Source organism: Eutrigla gurnardus, assembly GCF_963514095.1.
Source record: "Eutrigla gurnardus genome assembly, chromosome: 6".
Classification (NCBI taxonomy): domain Eukaryota; kingdom Metazoa; phylum Chordata; class Actinopteri; order Perciformes; family Triglidae; genus Eutrigla; species Eutrigla gurnardus.
Genome location: NC_139920.1, coordinates 22749583 through 22774240, shown reverse-complemented (window position 1 = coordinate 22774240; position 24658 = coordinate 22749583). Strand labels below are relative to the sequence as shown.

The 24658-nt window shown below is 42.5% G+C and overlaps 1 protein-coding gene across 5 annotated transcripts in view; it reads right to left on the bottom strand.

The window, feature by feature from the left end:
- Positions 1 to 24658, bottom strand: part of ptprsa (protein tyrosine phosphatase receptor type Sa) — a 168520-nt gene that overhangs the window by 27984 nt on the left and 115878 nt on the right. For 2 of the 5 annotated variants that reach the window (XM_084012035.1, XM_084012036.1), the window contains 10 exons: positions 23049 to 23166; positions 15485 to 16078; positions 14305 to 14399; positions 13572 to 13822; positions 13046 to 13133; positions 12047 to 12256; positions 11202 to 11365; positions 9217 to 9332; positions 4507 to 4554; positions 622 to 719 (listed from right to left, as the gene is read on the bottom strand). In XM_084012035.1, coding sequence (XP_083868161.1) covers positions 622 to 719; positions 4507 to 4554; positions 9217 to 9332; positions 11202 to 11365; positions 12047 to 12256; positions 13046 to 13133; positions 13572 to 13822; positions 14305 to 14399; positions 15485 to 16078; positions 23049 to 23166 — 1782 coding nt within the window. The remainder of the gene's footprint in view (positions 1 to 621; positions 720 to 4506; positions 4555 to 9216; positions 9333 to 11201; positions 11366 to 12046; positions 12257 to 13045; positions 13134 to 13571; positions 13823 to 14304; positions 14400 to 15484; positions 16079 to 23048; positions 23167 to 24658) is intronic. The other 3 variants (XM_084012037.1, XM_084012039.1, XM_084012038.1) reach the window with 2 other exon arrangements.

Genomic DNA, 24658 nt, shown 5'->3' with positions numbered 1-24658 from the left:
CCAATTTTGCAAGTAAGCGCACATATTTTAGATGGACATATTTCATTTTGCAGAAGAAATATTCTAACTTCTGTTTTCCCGCCCTATTTCCTGACACAGGGCTGGATGCATTACAGCATGTTTTGAATGTTCGGTTTTTTGTTTGTTTTGTTTGTTTAGCAAACAAAATCACATTTAGGTGGTCAGAAGTTTTGATCACCATCAAAGGGGAAATATACAGGGTCGCCCATAAAGTCGGAATAATTTGCAAATGTCTTGTCTTTTATGACATCAAACAAATGTGATGCATGAATTAATTTCACCTGGGTGATTGGGACACATAATGTAATCATTGCACCTGGTCAACACTGGTGATTACTGATGCATTTAGGAAGAAACAGAGGATTGTGTCTGAAAACACAATATTCAAACTTTATGGCTGACAGTGCATTATTGAAAATGTCATGTTGAGGCTATGAATATACATTTCTGATACTTCATAATTGCTCTAGCACGACCAGCTGAAAGAAAAAAAGATGGTAAAAAAAGCTATTTCCCTGGAGGAAAGTAGGGACACTTTTGTCTGTCTTTGTTTTGGTGGGAAAAAAAAACGTGTGACCTTTGAACCTTTGGCCAACTCACCTCATATTCCTGGGACAGCTTGAGGTTGTCGTTGGCCTTGAGAAGTTCTGTGTGTTCAGCCAGCTCTGAGATGGGGATGGGAGGATGACTCATCATACCTGCTTGCCAAAAATAAAATAATGGAGAGAGAAGTTCCACACAAGGGGAGAAGAGAGGACAGAAAGTTTGTTAGAACGGGGACACGCAAGTTCAAAACGTGAAGAAAACAACAACGACAAAAAACAATTATGGGTGAGAATGTGTTGCTTACACAACAATGGCAGTCTTGGGGTTTTAGTGGTGAGGAAGCTTGTGCAGAACATGGTGAATGTCACACACACATCGTAAAAGAATGGTGATGTTATAAAGCACTTGATCGGACCAGGCCAGAGCTCAAACACAGCTGGGCTGGTTGTTTTCTAGAGAAGCCGGCAGCAAAATCGCACACCCACGGATGAAAATTATCTTAATTCCCACAACGGTGGTGATGCTGACGGGTAGAACGGACCGATGGGGGACGTGTTGCTGAGTGAAGCGTCCCGAGGCATCCGTCGTTTTTATATTAGCTTGGGAAATTAATCAAACGTGACACAATGTACGTTCTTGATGTTGGAAAAACTCCCTCGTCCTCATTGAAGATAATCAAAAGTAACATCTGGATCATTGATTATAGAAATATGGCTTTACTTGAAGCAGATCAAACAAATTCAATGTATTTCTCATTACCGGTATGTGAGTGAATACATATTATTATCACACTCAGTCTTTTTGTATTGTACTGTCACTTTACCTTACTGTGTACTGTGTACAAAGTCTATTATTGTTATACTTTGCATCTCCTACTGATGCTTTTGTTATTTGAACTTTCCCCTTTTGCTGCTGTAACCCAGGAAAGTTCCCCACTGTGGGACTAATAAAGGATTATCTTATCTTATTTATTTTCAGCAGCATCCTCAATAAAAAAAAAAAAGAACGAAAGATGACAGAGATATGAAACTTCTGATCCTGGATCAGTCCTAATCCATCCAGCAGGTTTACAATGCTTCTCTCTTTTTTGTCTGTTGCCTCGATAAAAAGGCACTTCTTCAAGAGCGGAGCCCTGACCTGGGGGCTCATGGGAAGGGAGGTGGGAGGTGGGAGGGGAGGTTTAGGGGAGTGTGAGTGTTACTGAGTGACATAAAGTGAACTGCTCCATTCCATCCAGCCAGTCCAAAGCAAGCGGGCGGCTGTTTCTACCCTCTCTAAACATCAAAATCACACAAAAAAAGCCCTCTCGGTTACTACTCGCCCTACATTCCCTTTCCAAACCGAGGAATTCACAGAAAGAAATAGCTTTTCAGTTTTGGGAGGAAAAAAAAAAAAAACGGTTGAGATTTTTTTTTTTTTTTGGCTTGATCCGACATACAACATTATCAGCGCACTCCAGTCGCTAATCCATTTAGCAGCATAATGCCGGGGCCATGTAATGGAATACGGAGCAGCCATAGATTGTGGCTCCGTCCCCGCGTGCCGACCGCCGATGCTTTATGCATTTTTTGAGCAAAAAAAGAATCTCTTATCCCGCTGAGGTCAAAAGTCGGGTTGCAATCTCTTCATACGTAAAAAAAATAAATAAAATTAGAGGCTTTAATTGGCCGTGCAAAATTCGCATAATCACATTAACCCTACTTACATTTTTAAAGTTTCTCACAACGCTTACACTATCCCCTCAATGTCAACCAGGGTTCAGGCCGCTCTGCGACGCCCCAGAGAGGCAGAACTCGGCTCTTCTGCGCTGACATGTCTTCATTAGTGATGGTCATTTATTTTTACACTGACAGAAACAATGCGGCGGCATCAATTACATGAAGATTAACACAGATTACAATGCATGTGTGGGACAAATGGAGATGACACCGGACGCCGTGACATCCTCCAGCGAAATGGATGGGACACACCGCATTAACGGCCTACTTGACAAACACCCACATCCTTCTTAATGATCATTTAAATGATGTTTACTGAATTAATAGCTGTCTTCTGTTTTCTTTGTCTTTTTTTAAAGCTTTTCTTTTTTTTCCTCAACTCCTGGAAGGTATTAACTTAAATTACATGAAAGTACTTGAACAAATCTGTGTGTTTATTTATTCATACTGTAGTCCCTCAAAGTGTTGTAGATATCAATCACTTCTGGTGCAGGAATTCATCGAGATGAGCGTCAAGTAGAAAAAAAAATATTTGTGCAAATTTAATTTGGTTGTCAGTTTGCTTGCCTGGAATTCAAAAGGGAAAGGTATCCGACAATATGAGGGGAATACATAAACGCGTATGCAAATGAGGAGGCCGCACTTCTCCTTGAGAGATGGGCGGGTTGTTTGAGGGTAGATCAAAGAATGTGTGTGTGTGTGTGTTTACTCTGTGTGTATTTGTGTGTGAGTTACTGATATACTCAAACTCCATCAATTCCTTTCAGCTTGTGTTTACTGCCCACATTACTGTCTGCATGTATAAGTACGTGGTACGGCTGTAGAGATATACAAGGCCAAAGTGTTTACATATACATCCAAATAAAGAATGATGCACCGCCGGGGGGTTGGGCTGAAGGTTAGACACACCCGTGTTTATTTATCCCCTAAAACTTTGGCAGAATGTTCTAGGAAGCTGGTACGAAAACTGCTTAAATCCATTATTTTACCCCCCTTTTTTCCTCACATTGCCTCTCTGTCGACACAACGCTTTACATCTCTATAAGTTGTCATGTTTTCACAGCTAAAACCAATCTGTTTGTGCAATCATTTCTCTCTCTCACTGTTCTTTTCCCCAACAAGAACCATTTGTTATGTTCTCGAGTCAAATTAGTCGATCGTGGCTGCTTTTCCTCTCTCGTTCATTTTGTCGTCTCGCAAAGGGAAAGATTTACTTTCAAAAACGAGGCTTTTTGCTGTGACCTGTGCTCCGGCAAAGTCACTCAAGGGCAAATGGATGTCCCCCCCCCCTAGTCTAAACCTCATCCTTCTCTTCAACTCAACCCCCCTCGCCTGAGGCTTTTTTTGCTATCCACTCACAGACTTCCACTTTTTTTCCACTGCAATCAACAGCGTGATCAATGAACACAGAAAAACAAACCGGCCATGTCTAATTACACATTTCCAATCCCCCCCCCCCCCCCCCCCCCCCCCCCTCCGATCTGCAGTCGATGCACCCAAGAGATATATAATGATTCTATTTGATAAGTCCAAACAGTCTCTAGTCTATTTATGATGTTGCGTATTACCATATAAAAGGGAAGAAGTCTGTCTGTGGGTAAGAAAAAAAAATAAAAGGGGGAAAAAAGGAAGGAGGTGGGAAACCATGCTGCTGTTTCTGCTGGATGATCCTTTTGCAGCGAGAGAGAGAGGGGGGGTGATCAAATGTCGAGCCATTGTTTGCCACCACTTTAATTAATTCTGCTCGTTATCTCAGAGCACAGAAAAGACCCCGTTACTTCAGAATGGAAATGGAGCAGTGGTGGTGAAAGAGAGAAAGAAGGGAGAACAATATGAAGGAGGTGAGGAAGAGGGGAGGGCAGAGAGAGAGAGAGAGAGAGAGAGAGGGATTGGAACAGCGATTGAAACGACTCTCAACCATCTCTACATCAACAGAAGTGATCGCGCAGGTTATTTATGCATGGTGGATTAATGCACAGCCAACAGCCAGAGTGAATATCGTGACTGACATCCAATTAAAGAAAAAAAAAAAAAAACAGCCCAGTATACCAATAGAAACCAGCATCAAAATTAATTAGTGCTGACATTTTTTGCTGCATAACGTGGAAAAAAAATAAACAAATGCAAATTATGTATTTGTAAATGAAGGCAAGCGAGCTTGAAAAAAAAAAAGAAAGAAAAAGAAAGCTGGTACGCAAATGCTAAAAGCATAGAGACTAACTTTCATAGTCAAAATCTGCTTCACTCTGAGGACTGCTTAGACCAGAATCTGTAAAGAACAGCAAACATAAGGGAAAATGGTTTCAAAAGGGTTGTAATGCAACAGAAAAATGAAAACCAAAAAAGTGTGCAAAATGATAAAAGGACAAGAAATAAAAAACACAAAGGATTCCCTTTCTTTTTTTTACCGATGACTCAGTGCCTTCCCAGGGAGGCCCGGATGGCAGACTTGAATCCAGACTGCCACACAGACATTTAAAAAGTAGGGCAAACATTTTCCGATCCGATCAGCTACAGTCCTCCTCAGGAGCAGAGCGGTTAGTCTCGGGGCATCAAACCCCTCCTGCCAGCCGCATATCATATAGATCAGGGATAAGAAAATTGATTTGCTATCGCTAAGTTTCCCAGGAGGAGCCCATTGACTGAAATGAGAAAGGGACAGAGAACGTAATGAGGACTAAATCTGAAAGGCGCCTTTGTCGGCGGCTCAGTGACGAGACGACGCCGCCGGGAGTGAAAGGTGTTGGAAAAGTGTGTCGCATTCTCGGCTGACAGCTGATGGGAGTCGGAGCGTGGCGATAGCTCAAAGTCGCATTTGGCCCCAGAAAAGAGAGAAAAGTCCTCCGAGGCCGGCGGCCAGCGATGCTTGTGTCTGGATAAAAACGTGGGTCTCCACGGCTGTTCGAAGCAGAAAGGAACTGTGACATCAATAACCGGACGTGCGGTCGAAGCGATTGCAGTTTGATAGGATGCTGCCAACCTGCCCGTCAGGTTAAGGGAAATAAAGCTGATCTCAGAGCAGCAGCTCAGTGATAGAAAGATGATGAAGAAGAAGAAGAACAAAAATGGTCGCATCACCCAAAGATGGCAATTCTGATAAAAAGAAAACAGATATGTTCCAGACCCCCCCCCCCCCCCCCCCCCAAGAGATTATAACGTAGCAAATTTTGTCATAGCCGACGTAAACAAGTTGCTTGTTTGCCGTTAACAAGTGAAAGCTAACGCTAACATCTTAGCCCTAAGGCGTTGTCACACATTGTGATGTATTAATTAGAAAAATAAATGCGTACATTCATGGTAAGTTAGCTAGCATACATGCCGGTTGTTAGCATCGTAATGTAACTCGCGAATCTGCGACTTTATAAGTGACATTTTTTCTCTGAATATTGCCCACCTCTCTCGGCTCCATTTCCCCCCTACAGTGGCCCTAAAAGGCCGTCGTATGTTTACACATGTTTAAATTTGGTAATTTTCTGTTTTTTTATTTATTTTTTAATTGTATTTCTAGTGGTATTTATTTCTTTGCTTCCTAAATTTACTGTTTGGGTCTTATTTAAAAAATATATATATATATCATGTGAAGCATTTTGTCTGGAAAAGGTGCTTCATCAAATAAACATATTTTTATTATTATTATTATTATTATTATTATTATTATTATTATTATTATTATTATTATTATTATTATTATTATTATAATAAATGTTATTATTATGTTGAGGTGTGTGAGAAATGGAAAGCAAGGAAATCTGGGGCAAAATGAACCATTTCTAATATGAACTATTTTCTACCAAAATAAAAGTCTGGCCCCAAAAAGATAAAACGAAGAGGGAAACATTGATGGAACATGATTTTTTCGCCGGGTTTGCGTTGCACTGATGCAGCTGGGAGAGGACGCGGAGCGTAGACGGATGAAGACGTCGAACATCCTCCCCTCCCTAATTGATTTGTGACAATGACTAATTAAAGCTAGCAGGGGGTTCTCTGATCTGCTGTCTCCAAACGTCATTCATCGCAGCGGGAGGGAGGTGCAGGCGTGTCTGATTATGTTCATGCAGAAGTATTGAGGAGGAGGAGGAGGAGGAGGAGGAGGAGGAGTGCTCGGCGGGTGTCTGTGGTTTTTTTCCCCGAGTGTGTGTGATGCCGTTGATTTCTTTGTATTTTATTTTTTACACACTCAAACCTGGAAGTCTTCCAGACGGTGTGAGTAAGTGCCATATGGGATAAAGAGAAACACAGATGAAGAAGAAATAAATAGGACATATACCAGAAGAGCAAACCTGAAGTGAAAGTCGGAGTTCACCCGTCTTCTAATTTGTGTTTTTTTTTTCGTAATTGTTGCGATGATCACCGACTGCTATGGTTTATCTGCTTTTTCAACAGCAAAGCCGGGAGAGTGAGGTATAAAGGGAAACAAAACACCCAAAAAAAGTGGGGAAAGAGAAGAAACCGAGGGGGAGAGAAGATTGAGTACTTGTAGCAATAGGGGGACTTAGTCGGAGATAGACAGTAGATATCCCATGAGTCGTGCTGCTTCATTACTTTGGCCCCATTTGACAATTAAACCCCAGGCACCGATGGGAGATAATGACAAAAAACGAGCCACTCTGCGCCCCCAAGGAGTCATGGGTTGTCACTGCGCGACTGTCACATGACCCACAGGCTTGAAACGCTAACACACACACGCACACAATGCACACACACTTTCTGGAAACGCATTAGCCGAGCTTAGCTTATAGGAAGCCTAATCAAAAACATATTTTTTTTTGTTCACCATAGGGGGGGTCACCGAGCACACATGGCCGATTTGCGGCATATGCTCCGCCGGAGAGCGAGAGGGCCTCGGATAAGTGCACTGGGAGTATGCTCATTTGAACAATGGTCGCTATTAGCTGATGGGGATGTTCACAAATGCTCACCGGCCCACTTAATTGGGCTAAAATGTCCATTCAAATTAAATTCCCCGGGTGCAGAGATAATGACATCGCCCAATTCTGCGGAACAACGACAAGGGGCTGTCGAACGGGGGAAACGCTCGTCATGTACGCCATGAAGAGGAGTCGCAGCATGCCTTGGTGAACATTATGTAAAAGTGAGATTGTTACAAGAGTTTCTATTATTTAAGGGAGCGGAGGAGGACAGACGAGGGCACGGTGGAAAAGTGCTGGAAGTCAGAAAGACAAGTACCGGGAGCGGGCCATTATAACCTTCATTACAGAGCCACTGATAGGGCTCGGAATAATAGGCTGGAGAGCAAATTGAACTTCCTCATTTCCACGTAGAGGGATTTGTGCATCTCTTTTCATCCTCTTCCTCTGATGTAAAGAAGTCAGCGTCTTTTTCTCCGAGATATAAACTCAGGCAGCACGCCTGGGCTCCCAGAGAAGATGAAGAGAAACGCTTCATTTTTTGAAATCCGAGCCTTTTCATGAAGCGGAAGACCGGCCGTGGATGACAGATGGATGGCTGAGAGACAACTCGAACGGGAGGCGAAAACGGGGGGGAAAGAAATGAGGGTGGAGAAAAAGGAGGGATGTGTTTATTCCACCTCTGGAGGATTTGTTCCTCCTCAACCCGTCGGCTCGGGCAGAAGAGAGAACAATGCATTGGAAATACAGTGCAAGTTCCTCGTTCCCTCTGTTAAACTACCTGAAGACAGAATACAACCCAAACCATCTTCAGCAAAACTAACAATTAACCACGATGCTTGACTGCAAATTAGGTTAGATTTAATTCCCCCTTCACCTACAGATCAGACCTCATAACCTTTTATTTTAGACATTGGGAACTTAATTGAACCAAAGACAACACACACACACACAAAAAAACAACTAATTGAGAGTAATTACAACAAACTAGCTCACAGGAGGCCAACTAACAGAAAGGCAGACCCGATAGATAATGGGTCTGAAAAAGGGAGGCGGGAGGAAGATGGAGAAGCCTTAGAGGATGGGGTTTGGGATCTGAAGTGCTCAGCTGTTAACACCGGGCCTTAGCTCAGATGAACACCGGACGGAAAAGTAAGACAAAAGACAAAGCAGGTAAAAACCTGGGATCACTTCAAAACAGGATTTCTTTTACTGCATAACAGACATATATATATATATATATATATATATATATAAATAGTTATATTATAGCTGTTATCTGTCTTTAATGGCTAATGGGGACATGGCACACACACACACACACACACACACACACACACACACACACACACACACACACACACACACACACACACACATATGTAGTTATGAATGTCAAACAGAATGATGTGGGAGCACTTCACAGGCATAATTCAACTTTAGTTAGTTACAGTTGCATCATGTGTTGATCTGTGTGTGCATGCGTGTGCCAATGTCACTTGCATCTGCTTTCGCTACGCATGTAGGTTTTATATGAAAACACATGAGGGCTTTTCACTGTAAATACATAGTGTGGGGTCTCCTGCAGGTGTGTGTCCTTATTTGCCCCACAGTAATATAATACAGCAGTTGGCCAAAAATCTGACGGCCAATAATTGTATTTTGTTTTTTTTTTGCCAAATTTTTAAATTGGCTTTCCATTTCAGCAGGTTCCATTATTAGGATTTTAACATCCTGCACAACGTTAATGAGAACAGAAAAATATGAAATATTTTCGTCAGATAAAGATTTTTTCTTGAAATTTCACGTCTTTTTCTATAACTCTCACCATTGCACCATGTCCATTGCACTCTAAAAACACCTAGTCAGTATTATTATTTTTACAGAATATTTACCTGAACTGTAAATGAAGCGAAATCAGGCAGATTTCTCTGCAAAATCAGTTTTTTACTGAAAGTCCAGTGGGGGAAAAATATGACTGAACATGTTGTGCATGAAGAGTACATCAGTTTAACTACATATGATGTTAAATATTTTACAAATACAGTGTGTCTCTCCTGTACCTTGGGTCTGGAAGTTGATGCGTCTCATCTCCACCGGGTCGGTCGGGTGGTGCGGCGTGATGTCTGCGTTGTTCAGCAGACATTTCGTGCGCGGCTCTGACTCTTTTCTTTTGCGGCTGACAGAGCAAAAGACAACGAAAACGAAGAGAAGAGCAGGAAGAGGGGAAGACGTACAACAGCAAACACACAACAACAAAAAAAAACAAAAACAGAATAACTTTTAGAGAGCAGCAAAACAGTCACTACTACAACAACTAAACTGGGTCGAGGACGCTCGAGTGGAGAAAACCCCGATCACAAACAAGAGGGGAGAGCTGAGAATCCCTGTTATCAAGTGAGCAAAAAAAGTCTCCCTTCGCCTTCACTAATTGAAGGCGACTTTATTCGCTGAGGCAGGCTACTTTGTCTTCCCCCGTAATGCAATAAAGTACGGCTAAACCTTACCTGTCAGGTTTGCTGTTCCCAGAGAAAGCAATAGGAGTCAAATAAATATATAAAGATGGTGAAAACACAACACACACAAGGAGAAAAGGGAGAAGGGAGAAGAGAGATAAATCAATAAGAGTGCAGTTTGAAATTCACAGGGGTCCCTGCTGGGCTCGGACAACGCAGGGAGATAAAGTTCATCAGCATTTGGAAGAGGGGGGCGTGCACGGCTGTACGTGAGTGTGCACGTGTAGAACAAGTGAGTATTCGATGAAATGTGAGAGTGCATACAGACTGTGTCTGTGTCTGCATCTGTGTGTGTGTGTGTGTGTGTGTGTGTATGAGGGTGCAGATACAGATTGGAGAAGGAGGGGGGGGGGGGTTTCAGGGCCAAGGGCAGAACTGGGCAACACTATTCACCGGGGAGAGATGGAGAGATGGAGATGGGAGAGCGAGGGGGACAGAAAGAGAAAAGAAGAGAGAGAGAGAGAGAGATCCATGAAGAGATGTTACTCTCCCTAACCACAAAGCCTGGAGGTAAGGCAAGGTCAGACAGTCAAGGATCATCTGACAGTAGCAAGCTGTAGTTGTGTTGCTCACACCAGCCCCCCCCCCCCCCCCCCCAGCCCCCCCTCCCCTAACAGAATTCAGGGATCTTCCCCGGTATGTAGGGCGACCTCGTACTCTAACATTCAGTTGGGACTTGCAGTCACAGACACTAGAGCTACACCTAACTGTACAACAAATATAAAGTGTAGACATCTGTTCAAAGGCCCCAGGACGTTGACAAATAGACCTATAACAGGAGGAGAGCTGCCTGGTTTGTTAAGTTTGATGTCCACTGTTACATTATAGGGTCTACTCACTCCTGAGCATTTATTAATAGCATACAATTTAAACTAATTAACTAACATGGGCAACATTAGAATTTCACCTTTATTGGAGCATTCTTCCCAGGATTAATAGGTGTTTATAATTTAAATGTATACCTATTTATATACGCATCTGTGATTGATTCTTATTAGTCATTGAACACCATCTCAAAGAATCTCCTCCTCTCTCCTTTCTCCAAACCGCCTCAATTCCCACAACCATCTTTTTCACACCACAACGAAAAAAAAGGGCTCTTAAAAAAGGGCTTTACATGCAAAAAAAAATGTTCTGGGGGCTATTGAATATCATGCTACTTTGAATACAAATAATAAACCTTTTCAACATGCTCCCTAACATGCAATTATTTCCCAATAGCTCAAAACCCCTCTGTAACACTGCAAATAACTCATTCAACATCAAATGACAGGAAAATGTAATAACATGGAGCATAGTTACATAATTGCTTATATCAAGCAATGGGTGGAGCAAGGCACTAACAATGCAAAGCTAAAAATGTTCAATTCCCTGGTATCTTAATGATAAGAGAATGGTTATAGTATACTAGTATACTAACCTTATTTTTTTTATCATTTGAGGTTGAACAATATTATTCAAATGTAGGTACAACTGCATTCTCCACATAAAACAAACAACAACAAAAAACTACAATTCCCAAACGAACTCACTTTTTGTACAGGAGAATGGCAATCACGATGCAGATGATGAAGACCACGGCAAGGACTGGGCCCACCACCCATATGAGTCCATCGCCAGTCTCGACCGGCAGGGGGTCCATCACCATCTCGGGGGTCATCACCGTGTCGGTGTACGGGCTGGTGGCAAACATTTTCTAGAACGGAGAGGACAGGTAGACGTTTATATATGCACTAAGGGCTGGGAATCACAGAGTAACTCACGATACGATAATATCACGATATTTTTGCCCACAATGATGATATCGCGATTCTGCGATACACGATATATTGCAAGAAATCATCTACGATTTGCGTCACAATATTTGTGTATCTGTAGGAGAAAAAACACCAGTTAAAAGGCAAAAGCAGGAATTAATGGTATACTGTGTTTATTCGCTGCATTGTGGTCCAGAGTCTTATCTTAGTCGCTCTTTAACAGACACTGGCTGAACATGTCTCCGTGTGACATCATTCCAATATAGACATAAACTCGAAAAAGGTGTCATAAAGTAGTGACTCTGGTGAGGAAGTCATAGGCTGGTAACAGGCTTAATGCATGGAATCAGTAAATAGCACATACATATTTTAATAAATAAATAATAAAATGATTGGTTTATTCATTTTTTAAGATCGTTATTTGGCGCCAGTGTATCGATAATGTATCGCAGCAGAAAGTATCACAATATATCGATATTTCAATATATTGTCCCACCACTAAGGAGACGCACGAGACGAGTACCTGAACCTACCAGCAGACGCTGGACAAAACATGAAAGGTGTTGGATCCAGACGAACAAACCTGAAGTTGACTTAACTGTGTTGAGCTGCTAACTCACCCCCGTGGCGTTGAGTTCAGCCAACAGAAAGAAGACGTACTCCTGTCCGGGTTCCAGAGGCTTGTTCTCACAGCTGTTCTGTCGGTAGTCGGACCCCACCGTGAAGCTGGGGGGTAGCGTCCTGAAGCAGGCCGTGATGTAGGGCTTCCTCTGGTCCTGCTGAGCCAGCTGACGCCGCGAACGCCGCTTTGGAGTCACCTCCCGCAACAGCTGATTGATGTAAACGGGCGTTATGTGTTCATTTTTTTCTTTGCAGTGTTTACAACATCAGTCCCTAATGCATCGGCAGATCTCTTTACAAAGACTAAAACTAGAGAAAACCTAACTCAGGGATAATGTTTTCTGTCAAAATGTTTGTTTAGAATCTGCGGATTTGTAAAGAGCAGATTCAAAGACCGAGCGAGAGAGGCAGATGCTTTCATGGAAAAAGAGACACACAAAATAATAATGTGCCATCAGTGAGTCAAAGTCTCTTAATTCTGAGAACTATGAGAATAAACAATTGACTGTATAATAACTAACTGACTGAGATCTGACCGCTCTCATTCATTTCAAGCTGCAGATGGAGGCAGCAGGCACTCAGCGGAGGGAATGTGTGTAATCCCAAATCCAATAGGCATGGCTGCTGTTGATTTGGTGCTGAAGGTGACCTCAAGCTATGGTAAGAATGGGAGACGACTGTGTAATTCTCTCTTCTGCATGCTCGGGGGAGGGGGGGGGGATAAATTAGCATAGCTGAGAGACTACTTAAGTGTGGGTTGTGCGTGTCCATGTCTGCTACATGGTGTGTACAAAATTGCACATGCAACTGTTAGAAGTTATGTTGTTAAGTGCCTCCCAAAAAACACACAATTATAAAAAAACATAACTCTGAAGGTATGATATAGCCTCTTCCTATTACTTATGATTCATTCTGTTTAACCAAGTGCATTTGATTAAACCTAATCATTTCTATTGTGCTGGAATAACCTCACACATTTGTTTTTAACATTATCCTACCTCTTCCATGTCCATGTCATCGGGGTTCTTCAAGTTTTTGACGGTTCCCGTAGTCCTCTTGAGCGGCACCACGACCACATAAAAGTTTCTGGAAGCACCAAAATGATTGTTTTATTCACTTTTTTTCTTTTGTTATTATTTATTGGATACATAGCTAATATTCAGCTAATGACTATTTCACACAGATATATTAGCAATATGTAAGTGATACGTAAATTAAAGGTTATAATGTAACGAAGGGGCAGGACATGATAAGCTGAGCTTCCTCCTGTTGCTCCTGGAACTTGAATGATTTCATTGATTTTATTCATATTTGTATGACGTATTTTATGTCATGTAAATATTGTACTTTGTATTCAAGGAAAATAAAGATCAAATCAAATCAAATTGTATGGCTGTTTAGATGAAAATGATGAAAATTTAGGGTAATCCAATCCAATACTTGCGAGGAGTCAAATTCAGAAACCGTGAGATCTCAATCTGTATCACTTCACAAGCATCTATGAATACCGGGATTCATACTCACTTGATATCCTTGGTCTCGACCGGTGGGAAGGACATGGTGAGCATGTTCTCTGGCTCGGCGTAGATGTCCAGCTTGGGTTTCTTGAGCAGGATGAGGGGCGCCGTCCTGGCGACCACGCGGTGCCTCTGCCCGCCGTCCATGCTTTCCTGGCAGGTCACCCTGAACTCGTAGGTGGTGTTGTGCCTCAGCCCGGTGACGAGCACCCTCATCTGCCTGGCGTCCACGTCCATCTTCTGACGGTTGTACTCGATCTGGAGTTTAATCCCATAATTGGTGGATTGTTATTATATAACAAGATAATGTGTATATAGTGTTGCACTTTCTTCCAACAAATGTACTAATTGTAACTCACTAGTCACTCTGAATAAATAAACCTAAATGCAAATGCAAATTTAGGAAATGAGAATGATTGGGAGGTTAATTAATGCACTGAAATATGCAAAGACACGAAAACATCACACTTCTGTAAAATATATTTTTAATGTCAGAAAAAACTGACGAAAATGACCTGCCTTCATTTCTAGAGCACATTAAAACACAGTTTGCACTTAAATAAAATATACACTTCACAAATCAACAGATTTAAATAAGACGGCAGCAAGAGACAGATGCTTAACAAAACAGTGTAAGATACTTAAAACGCAGGGAAGGCCAGTGTAAAAAAGTGTGTTTTTTTTAAGATTTTCCTTCAAATGAATTAGTTGATATTCTTCTTTTTTTGTATTAAACTCACCGTGCATTTGTATGGAGACCTGCTCTCAGAAAACTTCCATGCAATGACCACTGTGGTCTTGGTGGCCCACTTGACAGTGAAATTCTTTGGAACATCTGTTGAGTGGACAAACGCAAAAAAAAAAAAGAAAAGAAAAGTGTTTTTTTAGTATATCGAATATGGAGAGAAACCAAGGAAAGAGAAAACAAAAGATCCATTGGTTAAAAAACAATGTCGTTCCCCTGCAACGTTGGAGAGTGAGTGTAAAGGTGAGCTGCGATTGGCTGTGAGAACGCAAATTGGTTAAGACACACAGCACGTAAGACTCATGGTACGACAGAAACCCACGGAGCACAAGGAGGGGTGTACCCGCTAGCTAGCCGTCATGGGTAGTGCCAACCCATCTCAACACGGGTCTTTGAGCCGATGAAACCACTTGAAGGTTTTTAAACAAGTGAACCCATGTGATCCCAGTGCCCAACTGGTCCTACGCCTCCACTGAGTCTGGGTTGGCACTGCCAACATGCTGCCAGGCGGCGGGGGGCGTAGAGACAGACTCAAAAAACACAGCATGCCAAACAGTCCCTTAGCAGTGCATCTGGGAGGGGGGGGATGCCATGCCATACTAACTGCCCCACTTGAAGGGACAGGCGGGCAAGGGGAAAGGGGGGGATTTAGGAGAGGAAAGGGAGGTGAGGAAGGGGGGAAATCTCTCAAAAACCCAAAACCTACAAAAATCAAATAAAAAGAACCACAATATCTGCTTCCTGTCATCTTAAGAATAGTCCAAACAAGACGCTTGGAGTGGCTGGGTTTGACTGAGCTCCTACCTTGTTTGGAAACTGGGGATGTGAGATGGCGTTAGCTGCGTGAGTGTAAAGGATGACTGACGGGAAGTGTCTGACCAAACAGCACTTACCTTGAAAGTCTATGCTGCTCTCCTCTCTCTCAAAATGACTGACTATAACTTACTGACTTGGGTTTACCTTGTTTTGGGGTTAGTGAAGTGAGTATCCCACGGCAAACAATTTTTAAAGTGAATATTTGTTTTTCTTTTCTTGAGGAGAAGTGGAGGTGGTTGAAGGAAGGGGGTGGGGCAAATTTCATTTTTTGGTGTCGTTGCGGATTTCTTTTTTTTTTTTTTGGCCAATTTCCATCCCCCTGCCAACTGGGTTGGGAAAAAGTAACAGGCAAGCCCTACCTGTTGAGTGAAAAGCCACCGTCCGATACTGGATAGGCGGGCTGTAGGGCCCTGGACCTATACTGGTGTGTGCACGTATTTTCACATCGTACGCCGAGTTTGGTTTGAGGCTGTTGAGAACATAGCTGGACTGGCCGGCGGGTAAGTGAAGCTCCGTCGGTGCTCCGCCGGTACCGGTCTCCTTATACGCCAGAGTGTACTCCGTGATCACTCCGTTCCTCTCCGCCAGCACGGGGGGAGACCAGGACAGTTGCACTGAGCAACACGTCACGTCGGAGCCCTCTTCCATTTGAGGGTATCCCCCCGGCGTGTTCTCAGGCACGCCAAGCTCTACCACGGCCTCCTCCCCAAAGCCCCCCCTGCTCTTGGCCGAGAGTTTAAAGAGGTACGTGGCCCCCCGGTGAATGTTGCCCATGGAGTACTGTCGCTCTTGGGGAGCGAATTCCAGCGTGGCCAAAGGGGGGATGTCTTTGCGGCCAAACTGGAGCCGGTAACCCTGCAGGTCCATGCCATTGGTGAGATCCGGAGGGTCCCATTGAACCATAGCCGATGTCTCGGAGTTCTGAGCCACTGACAGATAGGGCAGACCGGGCACTGTAGATACAAAGAAGAAAACACATCTTAATGTATATGCTTTTATGTAACCATGAATATGTTAATTCAGCAAGGCAAACAAATACGACTATCCTGAATATAGACAGATTACAGAATGATTTTTAATTTCATCCCCATCCATCAGCAAACATAACCCCAACAAACTGAATCCGACTGAGTCGGATGGAAACGCTCCGCAGAGGCTCTAAATTCATGAGTAATCGCTGTACCCATTACCATTTCATGATACATGTAAGCTGTCAAACTCGCTGCTGCAAAGCATCACTAAAAGTTTAAAAGCAGAGAACAGTGCCTCTCGTAGCCGTACGAGTCATCCCTTGTTGTAAAATGGATGATCTATGCTTCGGGGTCTAGACACCATTCTTCAGAGTGGCCCAGTTTTTTTTTTTTGCCGTTTCTCATGGATGACACATGTCTCATCTTAACTCCCCTTTTAAGGCCCCGTCAGTGTGATACAGGCAGGCAGCGGCGGTTACCGGGAAGCCTCCAGTTCTCAAGTTGCCGTCAAAGCTTTGTGAGACTGATTCTCACTTGAGCCCCCCCATCTCTCCGTAAATAGATTCCATCTCGACGATCTCGTCTACGTAACCTCTTTCCTGAGACATACGAGGCTGAGTCAGGACAGATAACTGTCAGATATAAGGTTATTTTCTGTAACCTCAATTTAGAGATCAACTCACGATACGATAATATCCTGATATTTTCGCCAGTGATAACGATGATATCACGATACTGCGATACACAATATATTGCAAGAAATCGATATACTGCACAAAATCATTCCAATATTGCCATAAACTGGCAAATAGGCCAAGTGGAGTCATGAAGTAGTGACTGGTTTTATATCATTTATATCAGCACCAGTGTATCGATAATGTATCACAGCAGAGAGTATCACGATATATCGGTTGTCCCACCACAACTGTGTGTTATTTCACTTGAAGCAGACAAGATGGAACCTTTTGTGCAATGTGAAGTAAATATGATTGTTGTAATAAGCTGTTTAGCTGCTCACCAGTTTATCTGTGTTTTGTTTTAAAGGAGGATTCCTTCTGTTGACCATGTGGAGCGTTTTCATCATTGCACCTTATGGATGAATTCTTATTGAAACCTGGATGCCACAACTGAACCAACTTCTTCCGCTTGACATTTATTTGGCTCTAATTTTATTCTCATGGTTTATTTGACTTGGTAAATTTGACTGAAGTGGAATTATTTTACTTTCTAAGAAATGGGAACCCCAGAGTTAAGGGAAAAAAAGAAAGCGTATATGAGAAATTACTCTGAACAGAAAATCTTTAGAAATATACTCTATTGATTTTTTTTCAGACAGTGGTCTTGTGTGTTTTTTGTTGTTTCTGGATGTCTTATTGTTCTTATGTTGAGTCTCCTTGTGGAGCCTCATGAATCTAGTGAACCTGAGAACAAAGTAAGCAAACTGAACTGTAAGATCTTGGGTCTAACACATTTTTAACAGATGCGGATACCTTTGATGCTAAACCCAGGATCAGCTACATAGCTCAAAGGTTACATATTACAAGTGTTACGGACTCAAGCTCCAATCCTTTTATTATTTTTGCATTATAATACTGATATAAACAACAGCATCGGTTTATTTACCATTATCAATTTCATTTCACGCCTCTATGTGAGATTATGAGACTGATGATGAGAAGATTGGCTCTCTCTTTATATCATATCTGATTCTTGCCAACTGGGTCGGCAAACTGGGTCGGCAGCAAATTGGTTGGTCCTGGCAGTGAGAGCTTTCTCAGCATAAATTAAAAACGCTGAATAAGCTGAATACAAACCATTAACTCTAGTTTAATGTGTAACGTACAGTTGCCATCGTCATCACTATACGTTTGTTAACCATTGCACTACAGCATCTATCCATACAATGCATGTCTTGTTGCGCATCTGTGTGCGTCTTTGTGTGTGTAATCACATGCATGTGTTTATGTGTGTGTGTGTGTGTGATGGTATACAGTACAGCCGGCTCCGGCATCATCATTCCACCTGCATACTGAGCCGTTTGGCTTTTTGCCCAGAATGGACTTTAAGTAATTTGGAGGAGCCTACATTAGTCTGAGGCAAAAAAAGCACTCCTTCTCAGAGGAATAGCAATCTTTGTGTGTGTGTGTGTGTGTGTGTGTGCCTACGTATAGTTATGGCCTGTGGCGAGATGCAAGTCTTATTGTGCTGCAAGTAAACACACACACACACACACACACACACACACACACACGCACAAAGCAATCCACTCTACACGGTCTACACCCTCCGCTCATATTATTCATTTCCGTTTGCTAATGGTCTTCGTTCTGAGGGCTGTGACTGGAGGAAGACGAGGGTCGGTAGCTGGACGGTGGTTTAGTCGGCCGAGCCCTTTTTGCCGGTAATGGAAAGGCGGGGGCGCCGCGTGTCGGGGTAATACTACCCCGGCCACAAACTATAGCTCAGCTTGGTGTCATTTAAAAAGCCCACTATGCTTCCGTGCTCACCGCCAATCAAGGAAATAGAATCAGAGGTAATGATCCTGTGTTTGTGTGGGTGTGTTTGTATGTGCTTTACATTCAAAATGCTTCTGTTTCTAATCTCAACAGGCTCCCCAAATGTATCCATTACAACCTTTGTGGCCCCTGAAACAGTTTTTGTTATTTGTGCATAGAAAAGAAGGATCATGGGTAGTGAGGAGGCAGGAGATTGGTGGAGGGTGGAGGTGTGTGTGTGTGTGTGTGTACAGTGTATTTGTCATATATTTGTGTGGTGCTACAGGTGATGAGAGAGAGAGAGCGAGAGAGAGAGAATGAGAGAGAGAGAGGGCATGGGTGAGTAAAGGGGGGGTGAAAATGTCTAAATGAGAGATGATGGGACGAGGAGCAATCTGCTGTAAAGAGGGGCCCAATAGGGATATGAGAGTGTGTTTGTGTGTGTTTGTGTGTGTGCGTGTGTGAGTGATTCGGGGGTTCTTGGACACTTTGATTGTCCCTATCCTGAGCTTTCATTTCTCTCCCCTTGCACACTGCCCCCCCCCCCCTTCTCATTTCCTAACTTCCTCCCCCCGCCGTCCAACCCGCCCCACCCGCCATCCCTCCTTTTCTACATCCATTTCAGGGTCGACCCCGGCTCCATCCCTCCTTGTGGGCCTCCCGGCACGATTCCCATCAGGCCGCGGTATTAACGGCCCGCTGTTGACACCTACTCAGCCTGATTGAGAAAGGGGGTGATCGGGTTTCCTTCTCATTTCCTCCCTCACTCGTGCACACTCGCACCAACATATACGAAAACAAAAATATTGCTCCTTTATATTCAGTTAAATTACCCGTCACCTAAGATGTACGTTTCTCTGCTTTGAGCAGCAACAGAACAAAAACAAATCCCCCGCTGATTAACTTACGCATCTACAGCCGCCCTAAGGAGACTTAGCATACTAGGAATATGGGGGGGGGGGGGGTTAGGAGTTCTTTTACAACCTCAAAGGTCACGACAAATCCATCACTCTCCCTTCGTCATTTCCCCCCTGCTTTTAATTTAGTCTTCTTGGTGAAGGAGTGTGTGTGTGTGTGTGTGTGTGTGTGTGTGTAGTTCATGGAGGGGAGTAATTGGTAAGGTAGGAAATGCCACAGAGTCAAATTTGCAACACATTTCTCCCGGCCCATTTGCTACAATGGAAGCAACCGAGAGAGAGAGAAGAGACTTATTGCATTGCTGGTTTCTCAAGGGACTAAAAATAACAATCAGGAAGTTACTAAACACACAATGAAGGGATCGTGCCTGATGTTTTCACGTCAGCATTGGAATAAGTATCCACACCCTATTTTCTTTTAACAACACACACACACATGCATCTCTTAAGCATCCTTTTACAGGATGCAATAATGAAAGTGAAGTGCTGTGAGGTCGGGGGACAGGAGTATGTAAGCTACTTGATCAGGGCAGGATACCTTATAATTATATACTAATATCTCTGGTGCATGAGTTCATTTGAGGCTATATCTACTCTGACTTACTACAAACCACTTTACAACGAGCACAAATAAAATGTCCCCTATGATAGCTGCCAAATGATAACACTTCCAACATTAATAGAGTACTAAACACACTGTACACTATTAGCAAGTGGACGATTAAGCTACTAAGACATTCTCTTGGGGAGTTTCTTGGACTTCCCCAAATGTTTAATTTTTCTAATATTTCTTTAGGACCAGAGGATCTCAAGTTAGTGGTGATGGGTATTCCACTCCATACTGCAGGCTACCTATAGAGTGTCATGTCTTTGTTTTGAGTGTATTGATTGGTTACTTCTAAAATGTTCTTATTATAATGTGTATTTTCCATTTTCCTGAACAAGGGGGAAAAAAAAGAAAAAAAGGAGGGTTATTGATTGTTGCTCCTTTCAGCTCGGTGAAAAACTCCACAATGTGCAGATGGGATGGCAGAATAACAATTTCAGACACAAACATTTTAATCTTTTGTCAATAAAGCCTCCCTTTGGGTCCCTCTAAAACATTGTGTGAGATTGGCTATGGCTAAGTCTGTTTCTCAAAGCAAGAGTATGGAAAGGTGCTTTTCATTCACCAAACAAAGACAGTCCCAGTCACAGAATGACGGTGTCTGAGACTCAAAAATAGCTGCACAAAAAACATATATTCTTGTGGATGCTCTGTGATAAACCAAACTACCAGCAAGGTTTGGTTGAACGTCTGTGAATGATCATTAAAGTGACTCTAAAACATGCTGTATTATTGTCATCATGCTCTATATTGATCAGTTTTTAGGGCATTATGTTTCATAAAAATAGTTTTAGGAGGTAGTTGTTCACATTAAGTACATGCTTGTCTGTAAAAAAATATTTTAAAAGCTTTTGTATAAGTTTTGTGTGTTTTAAAACACATATATGCAATTCATATGGAAGAATATTCTTGATTTATTTAGTTTAACATTTACATGTTATGATCAGCTAACAGAGCATAAAATTGAATTAAAATGAAGGGCTTGTTGACTGGCGCACAATCTGAGACTGGTCTCTGTAAACATATGATCCTAATGTATAATTTAATCAACCCAGAAGTCCCATAAGGAGTGGAGAGCCTGCTATCCAATGAGCCAGAGGTTCTCAGCTGACTGAGGCTCGCCTTCCATAAGAGAGAAAAACAGAACATGAGCAGCAACCACACAGCTAGCTTTCAAAGAGGCTTTTTTTGACTAAGTCGTTAATGTTGTGATGACTTCCCGTTTCTCCTTTTTTTTTCCTGAGGAAATATTAATTTGGCTTCCCCCAACACATCCCGGGCGCTTTGTGTTTAAGTGTCTCTGGAGCTTCAATGGTTTTAGCGCCTCATTTGACAGGATTTCATCACATCCAACACACTGTGCTGTCGGCTCAGCATCGCCGCCTGCCATTATGAATCCAAATTTAATGCATTCAGGGTCGTATTTCTTCACCGCACGCTTTGAAGCGTTTACTGGTGCAGGGTTTTCTCCCACATCGTATTTTTATTTAAAAAAAAAAACTGATCCATTTTGTATCACTGCATCTGAGGGAAATGGAACTAACTAGTGCTGGAAAACACGTTTTTTTCTACTTGATGACGGTGTTGGTATCTGGAAATCGAAATTATACTTTTTGATATGACATTTTATGTGAATTATTGAGCACAATTAAATATAAAAACTAGCTTCATACATACCCCTCCATTTATACTTGTATCTTAATATGTTTATATATTTGCTTTTCATCCCAACTCCTCCCTCAAAACAAAACGGACAACCACTTCCTTTCGGGGTGAGGCTTCTCTCCACCTCTCACCCCCTTTCCCCCCTTTTTTCCATTTATCTCGGCCCCCCTGGCATAAACCCATTCTTTACACTTCAATAATAAAAAGGAGCTGCTTCCCTCTGAGGGACAGACAGAGTGCTCCAGACTGGCATATCAGTCAGCGGGCCCTGACGGGAGGATGCAGGGTGACAGCGCTCACTCAAGCCCCCCTTTGGCGCCGTCACACTCCCTGACACCTGTAACACACACACACACACACACACACACACACACACACACACACACCTGCCAGGATGTGAGGAAATGTGTCGGTTTGCGAGGAAGGAATCACTGGTGTGTACCTGTTTTGTTTCATGATCGGCCACAGTGTGGGCCTGCATTATGAGTATGCGTGAGTGACTAGGTAAGTACGTAGGCATGCATGTGTGCATGTTGGCTCTCGACGGAGGTGGGCGGCTATCGCCTCGCACAAAACGAATGCTCCTATCTCGGCTTGATGCCTTGAATTCTCTCGAGGAAGGCATCAGGTTTAGATCACGTTCGTGGCAGCTAAACCGCCGGCTTCCAACTTGCATGCTTACCGCTGGCAATACAGAGGAAAAAAAAACTAAAACCTGGAGAATACAAGGCTTTGTAGTGCGCAGGTATAAGTCCTCCAGTATTTTATCCTTAAAAGCTCAAACCACGGACCCAACGGGGGTTTTCAATCCCTAAGAATCCGTCTGAAAGGTCTACCCTACAGACCTCATGTGACCTTGATCTCTTCAAAATCTTTGCATGGACTTCTGAAGAGTTGACATCAACTCGACTAAATGAACTGGTCTGGTATCACGTTACACCTCACAATGGTTAATTTGGGCTCTGGATGAAATTCAGTCAGTTGAAAATCTGTAAAGCTGAAATCCTAACATGAATTCCCTTTGATGAGGACGTATGATGCACTTAAATAAATGTCATATACTTTCTAAATCTTCTTCATAGGTTTGGATCAGTGAAGGGATCCCCTCAATGTTTGCAACAACAGCTGGAGGGCAATGATGAGGATCCACTTAAGCGAGGCAGCCTTCAGCCACAGGCTAATTATAGAATCGGTTCCCTGTTTCTGCCGCACGGACAAAGTTTCTGTCAACAAATCCAAGAAATAAAGGATTCATCCGTCGTACTGACCCGCCCCTTTGGTCACCACCAGTTTGGGTTTGCTTCGGGCTCCGTCCCCCTTGGTGGTGTACGCAGCCACCGTGATGGAGTAAGTGGTGTCTGGCTTGAGTCCGCCGATGACCATTTCCTGCGGGAGACGGAAGAGACAGGGACAGGAAAATGTCATAATGTGTCTTGAATTTTTGATGACCCCCCCCCACCCTCCGTTCATGCAGCTCACACTGCCTTATGCAGCATGTTAATCTACGTGGAGTGTCTCCTGGTCCTCTTTATTACTTTTCACAAAGGTATGCATTAAATGTAATGTTTTCCCCCTGTGTAATGGGAGAGCCTTCCATTAAGTAAATCCAAGGTGGAGGAGGGACATTAAGTATGTAAATGAGAGTAGCGACCATCTTTCTTTAAGCAATATTCCAATCGACAACTTGACTTTGTGATAAACGCTGCTGAATACATCCTGCCCCATTCGCCTGCACTTTTTTTTTTACCTCAGCCATTAAAGTTTCCTTGAGTCCTCTTCAAAGAGAGACTTCCGATCAATTCTAATGAATTTTTCAGGGAAGCAGGTTTGAACGAATGCAGAATGAGGTTTTTAACAGGCCGGTTGGCAGCGGGATGGGAGAGTTCAATAAATGAGCTATAAGTACTGTCTTGTAATCGGGATGGTATTCACGTAAGGCAGACGATCTGGGGTTCAAATCTGGGTTCAAATCTGGGTTCAAATCTGGGTTTCATAATAAGGGTAACTTTGTTTGTAAAATTGTTAACGGTCATCAGATATGTCATGATGAATTTTTTTGCAGTAGGTTTTGGATCATACACGGACATTATTCCAAATACTGTTTCTATTTTTCATGTGTCTATATTTAGGGGTTGCAAATTAGCCTTGGCTAGAAACCTGTATGCATGACATCTAATTTGTATTTTATATGAAACAATGTTCAATGTTTTGTCCTTCCTCAATAAACGTGATAATAATAATAATAATAATAATAATAATAATAATAATAATAATAATAATAATAATAATAATAATACTTAATTTGTTTGCATAATTCAGGACACCCAAGGACACCTAACAAATCATTAATAAAACTCAAAAGCAACACATTTAACACTTGTACAAGTAAAATCAAGTAGTAAGAAAATTAAGTAAATATTTGAGTCAATAAAATCTGGATATGGTGAAAGTTATTCCTGGTATGCTCATCTAAATAGATGTGATGTTATTAAATACAATTAAAATAAAATAACAGAGATACAAACATGCGTCACTTCTTCTTTTCTAGGTAAATCAAGGCACCACATAGAAAAACGAAATAATAAGGTTCAAGCAAATACACAAAAAAAAGTAAAAACACACACACTACCAGAGCACAACACAACACACACTGCATCAACACACAGCATGGCACAAGTAGCATTAGCATTCCAGGCACGATGGACAGTGGATATTGCATCAGCCGTCATTCTGTAGAAGCTAGCTGGGAGATAGAAGTTTCTTCCACCGGTGGCGTTCACAGACAGGAGCTGGAGGTCGGCCGGCCAGATTAGCCCAGTGCAAACTTCTGAAGCCACTTTGTCATCCAAACTTATTAAATAAAGATTGTTGTGTCGAC